This window comes from Dendronephthya gigantea, unplaced genomic scaffold (assembly GCF_004324835.1).
Source record: "Dendronephthya gigantea isolate DGI-Jeju-01 unplaced genomic scaffold, DenGig_1.0 000029F, whole genome shotgun sequence".
Lineage (NCBI taxonomy): Eukaryota > Metazoa > Cnidaria > Anthozoa > Malacalcyonacea > Nephtheidae > Dendronephthya > Dendronephthya gigantea.
In genome coordinates this window covers 1,276,176-1,282,175 of record NW_021163039.1, presented here as the reverse complement: position 1 = coordinate 1,282,175, position 6,000 = coordinate 1,276,176, and the positions used below count along the sequence as shown (strand labels likewise).

Below are 6,000 nucleotides of genomic sequence, written 5' to 3'. Positions count from 1 at the left end.
TTCATTTCGCTGGACCTCCCCTATTTCTCTCTCTTTTCGAACCAACATGGCTCCTAAAAAGGAACAAGGTATCTTTACAAAATACGAAGAATTATTCTATATAAAAGCATTTACAGTGGTTTCACGTATCGGTTTGCAAACTTAACGTTTTCCCGCGTTGTACCAACGCATATGAGACGTGGAAACGTTATGGATTGCAAATAAATCGCGATATTATCAGAGTCAAATTTGTGTGTGACTGTATACGAGTATACACGTGTTTGCTTACGAATTTTACTTTATTTTATTGAGAAATCCAAAAAACCCTAAAAAACACTAAAATTGAATGCAATTGAACAGAGTTGTGTAAACTTTGGGGGTTGAATTATTAAGAAATTGTTTATAAAAATTCCTATAAATTCCCTAATAGGCCAGTTCATAAAAGAACCCTGAAAAATAATGTTCCTAAATAAGAAAGCTCCTCCTGAAATGTCAGCTTTATTGTTTATCAATACACCTTCAATAGGATAGAACTTAGCGACAAAACATATTATGAACAATCAATACTTTTTCATGGATATAATTAGATTTTTTCTGTATTACAAGTATTTATTTCTGTTGGTAGTAAATTGTAGGAGAAATATGAAAATCAAACATCACTCACAAAATATTTTAACCATAAACTACCTACTAGGAGAAATTTGTAAAAATTAAACTGTTTGCACAGTTGGTACTGACTCAGAGTAACACCATCACAATATTAGTTCATACACCTGAGTCATATGCACTATTACTATTTTAAGCATAAATTTTGGGATGCTTGCTTGCATTTAGCTCAAAAAGGCAAGGGTGGTGCCAAAGCTGCTGAGAAAAACACAGCAAACAAAGCCAAAAAGCATGTTCTCAAAGGTGTGAAGTCAACAGCAAAAAGGAAGATTCGAACAACAGTTCAGTTTCATCTTCCCAAAACCTTGAAGTTGCCAAGACAACCAAAGTACCCGAGAGTGTCCATACCTCGGACAAACAAGCTTGACCAGTTTGCCATCATTAAACACCCTCTGACAACTGAGTCTGCAATGAAGAAGATTGAAGATAATAACACCCTTGTATTTATTGTTGACATCCGGGCAAACAAACCGAAGATCAAGGGTGCCGTGAAGAAATTGTATGATGTTGATGTTGCTAAAGTCAACACTTTAATCAGGTATTCAATTTGTAAACATTTATTTGACATGTAACTCTTGTGGGAAGAAAGTAATAACTACTCTTTTTCCACATTACCAACCCGGAATTGATATTTACAACATCACATTTTTGGCAAATAAATTTGGAAACAAGTTTCCTTGTTGATTGTCAAAAATCCTTTAATTCCAAATACACTGTTATAATTATTAGTTTAAGGGTTCATGAAGTTTTTTAATACAAAACTTTATGTCGGACAACAGGGGAGCAGTGCAACTAAATTTTGTTGTTGCAAGTTTCATTTTGGAAAACTGATTCAGTAGTTAAACAACAATTGGTTCACTTTCATAGTTAATTAACTGTAAGGTTTTTTTTTCATTTTTATTAACAATTTCTTGAATTGTGAATTTTCTCTTTAGACCTGATGGCAATAAAAAGGCTTATGTTCGACTAGCCCCAGATTATGATGCTTTGGATATTGCAAACAAGGTATATAGCTTTCCAAAATAGTTGGTTTATGTATGTTTATGTTTAGTATTTTAACGTTTAATGTTAAATATTTTTTGTTTTCTTCAGATTGGTATAATCTAAAAAGCAGACTATTGGAAGTATTGTACTTGTTGGTTGGATGAATATGAAATAAATTTTGAGTTAAAATTGTGGGTTTTTGCGTGTGTTTTTTCAAAGGTCTTACTACCTTAATTCAACGTTCTGCATAACAACACCTTTTACATGAAGTTCCTGTTTTTATTTATTGAACTTTAAGTAAGCTTGAAGGAGAAATGAAGCTATTTTTTTCCTTTTACTTCGCTACATTTACGTTCGCAGAAAATTCGGAGAAGACACGTTGTGCTTGGCGAGAGCTGGGGGCGAATCGCGAATGCGACGTCACGAACCAATTAATGACGTATTCAATGCTAATTAGCAAAACGCATTGCGATTTGCGCACGTGCAAAATGGAGCTCTCTTACATTTTGTGCGTACTCGTTTTAAACGTTTACTTTCTTGGTTTTTTTACATTCGCCTCCGTGGCGGAGGCCTCGTGTTCGATACGGGCCGTTCGTGTTTCTGCTCCCGAAGACGAAAGAGGATACAAATGTGTGTGCTTGCGAAACTATTACGGCCCAAGTTGCCGTTTCAAAGGTAAGAATCTCCGACTTTTAAATTATGGTAAATCATAATATAAACAATGCTTAACTTAAAAAATTTATATAGTAAATTATTTTTTTTGAAGAGGTACATGTCGATTCTTAATCAGATGAATTAGTACATGTAACCCGGGTGCCCTTAATTCATGTATATTTGTTTGAAGATGATTCAGTTTTCATCAATTTGAATTAGATTTATTTGTTTCAATTTTTTTTTCCATTTTCCTTGACAATTTTTCCTTGCCAAGTTTTATTTGCTCGTGTGTACGCGAAAAAATTGACAAATTTTCCTTGAAAAGGAGCCTTGTTCTAAAGCTAGTCATGCCATAATATATAGTCTGCGTTGCAGGCTAGTGATGCCAGCTTTTCAACAAGAAATTGTCGTAAAATATACTCGTTGTTTGTCAAATTTTTTGCGGACATGAGTAAATAAAACTTGTCAAGGAAAACCTGCTGTTAGGGAGGACGTCTGCATGGCTATAGCGGTATATGGCATAGTATGTTGGTTTTTGTTGTACCACCACGTATACTGATTCTTGATAGTGTATTTCCTCCCTGCATTCTTTTATTTTGTTTTGTTTCACCGGTCAATCTTTTGTCACCATCTCTCTGAATATGCATAAATATTATATTTGTCTATTTAAGCGCATGATCACAGTATTAATGCTGATGTTGAGTGGCTTTCTCAGAAAACCAGAGCCAGGCTAACGTGGGATGGGCAATACGGAGAAGCCTTCCACGTTTCTGTGCGAAAGATCCTTTATCAAAATGGAACCATGATTGCTTCGAAATGGTCTCCAGCGAAAATTGCATCAGCCAAAGTGGAGATACATTCCAATACTCTGGCGTTTCCAGTAATCAATTCTGGGACAGCAGCCAATTTCTCGGTGGAATTTCGGTTTCCACACGCGGCAAGTTATGAAATATACTTGTCAAAAGTGAATTCGACAAGTGGAGATGTCAATGGAAATGTCTCGATATTTCTAGACACTTGGAACACAAATGTTCATGGTACGTGTTACTAGTTTATGTTTGTTTCATTGTTTATTTTCCAATTGGTTGTTTGTTTTGCCAGTGGTTCTTGTTTGTTTTGCCAGTGGTTGTTGTTTGTTTTGCCAGTGGTTGGTTGTTTGTTTTGCCAGTTGGTTGTTTGTTTGTTTTGCCAGTGGTTGTTGTTTGTTTTGCCAGTGGTTGGTTGTCTGTTTTGCCAGTGGTTGGTCGTTTGTTTCGCCAGTGGCTGGTTTGTTTTGCCAGTTGGTTGTTTGTTTATTTTTCCTGTTCCATGATTGTTTGTTTTGCCAACTGGTTGCTCGTTTTTTTGGCCGGTTGGTTTTTTCTTTGACCAGATGGAATTTGTCAGTATCGCCATTTGGGTTAGTTGTTTGTTTGTGTTGTCGGCTGCTTCTTGTTTATTTGTTTTTTTGTTCTTACAACTGCTTGATTTTTCTTCGTATATAGATGAAATGAATATCAGCAGGAATCAAAACAACGACACCGTCACGAAATGTTCCTGGCTGAAATGCCCAGGCCAATTTTTCCACGTTACCAACATAATGGAAGACTTTGGCAAGCCACCTTTCATTCACGGAGCGATCTTTGCCGTTCCAGTGACAATATTTGGTTCAGTGCTCATCGGGATCTTTATTTGCGTTATCTTAAGGTATATGGCATGTCTCTTTCGGTGTGTATATCTTTCATTTTTTCTTTCGTCTTTCTTTCGTTTTTTTACTGCCATTTACGGAGTGTCTCAAGAAAAGGTATGTCTTGTATAACATGCCTTTTGTTTATACTATATTTATAATTTTTAACCAACAAGAAACAGCAAGTATTGCTTTTTTTCCACTCCGTAAAAGAGATTGTGTATAAATGCAAGCCAGTTCAGAATTTGACAAGGCTCTGTATATATCTAGAACAATATATCTATATTCTACAAACAAGCGAAGAGAGGTAGCACCTTGAAAGGAGCGTACAGTGGTTGTGCAGTATTTTTTATCTTCACTCACTATTCTTTCTCTCCTTGCTTCTGGTGCCAAATTTCAATTGCAGACAATGCAAAAGAATGAAAAAGCTTCACGCAAGTAAGTCCTCGGATGTGGAAAAAGTCTCGAGCAGCGAAAATATCGTGCAAAACGACTCAAATGAAGAAACTGTCAAGAGCATTATCATCGAAATGCCAGAATTAGACAGTGTCAACGGTGCGCCGCTCAACGAAGGCGCTACTTCTTCGGCCGAGGAGAGTTGCGGTCAGGAACAGGGAAACCAAGAGTCTTGTGTGGTGAACATTGAAGAAATCAAAGCGCCATCTGTTAATGAGACAGGCGATGAAAGCATATCCCAGTCGAGGGATTCCTCTCTGACGATCGTCACCGCCATGTCCATGAGCAACCTCAGCATCACGTGTCCAACCGAGGGAGAAGTTGCATTGCCGACTAATGTGGTTTAGGTGGAGCATTATTTTTTATATTTTCACTATTATAAATCACCCGTAATTATAAGGAAGAAAGTTTCATATTTTGAAACTAAGATCAAGATAGTATATAGAATGTAAATTATTGTTCCTTGTGTGTTTAATCTTTTAATAAAGCTGTATTTAACTGTGCTACTTTAATAACTCGGCTCATTCTTTTGCATAATCCGACTACTGATAAAACACCACAAAGTTAAAGCATTTACAAATTACAATCTATGCACTATAACGGAAAGAATGGAGGATGTACATTTATCAAAAGATCCAGTCTTTTAGTCTACGAATTCTCCCAAGTCGACTTGTTCTAATCGAAATTTTCCAATATCTCTAACAGATGAGAAATGATCTGCATATAGGGGAGTCTTAACGGCCTCTTCAAGCGAGTGTTTCCAAAATGTGCCTTCACCAATCTTCGACTATTCCACCCCCTGGTGAGAACAAAAACCTTCAGTGGACTTTATACATCTTTCTTCCCACTAAAGTGAGTAAACTGAATCACGTATGTCAAGAGGTATACCGGTTGACCACCGGAAATTGAAAGTGCTGAATTCATCCTATACATAGGGTATAGAAATAAAACTTCCCACTCATATTTATTAATTATCGTCTATCTTCGATATTTTTGTTCGACTGTTTCCTTGGTTTCTTCTTGCTTTCAGCCAACTCATTTCTTTTTTTAGAAAATGCACTTCATCACTTTGCTTCGAGACGCAATGTCAACGAGCATGAGAGAACTTTCAAATTCTGATTTGATAAGTTAATGGACACGATTTAGAGTTAGTTTATCTCAGTTTCGATCCCCACTTGAAAGATTTGTACACGGAGCGGAAAACTACTATAGTGAAATTGAAATATGTCAGTGGTGAGACATGCTGATCACGTCTGTTTCCATACAGCTTGAGTTTTGCATGCTAAGATAAATATTTGAAAATATTCGTCGGGAACACTAGTATCGTATTGTATTTAAATGTGCACCTACTCAAGTACTTAATAAGTTAATATCAAGAGCTTAATTGCTTTCACACATTCCAAAAACTGAGTGTGCACTTTCGTCCTTGCAAGCTAAGGACCATCTGTAAGACCGCTCAGTCCTATTCTTAGATGTCTTCTGTAGCTTTTAGCTCCAAAATTATATTTGCAAAAATATTATTCCAATAGACCAATTCTTTGTATGCCTATAATGAATATTACCTCATATAATTAACCTTGACAATTTTCTTGCGA

At 36.3% G+C, this 6,000-nt stretch overlaps 1 protein-coding gene across 1 annotated transcript; it reads left to right on the top strand.

The window, feature by feature from the left end:
• Positions 1 to 1,821, top strand: LOC114524040 (60S ribosomal protein L23a-like). Its single transcript, XM_028545149.1, has 4 exons — positions 1 to 68; positions 814 to 1,183; positions 1,581 to 1,650; positions 1,738 to 1,821. The coding sequence occupies exons 1-4, from the start codon at positions 47 to 49 to the stop codon at positions 1,750 to 1,752; spliced, it is 477 nt and encodes a 158-aa protein (XP_028400950.1). The 5' UTR covers positions 1 to 46; the 3' UTR covers positions 1,753 to 1,821.
• Positions 1,822 to 6,000: the final 4,179 nt, after the last annotated feature.

Coding starts and splice junctions, on each gene's coding strand:
- LOC114524040 (XM_028545149.1), top strand. CDS start 47: ATGGCTCCTAAAAAGGAACAAG. Junction 69..813: donor GGCTCCTAAAAAGGAACAAG/GTATCTTTACAA, acceptor GCTTGCATTTAG/CTCAAAAAGGCAAGGGTGGT. Junction 1,184..1,580: donor AAAGTCAACACTTTAATCAG/GTATTCAATTTG, acceptor TTTTCTCTTTAG/ACCTGATGGCAATAAAAAGG.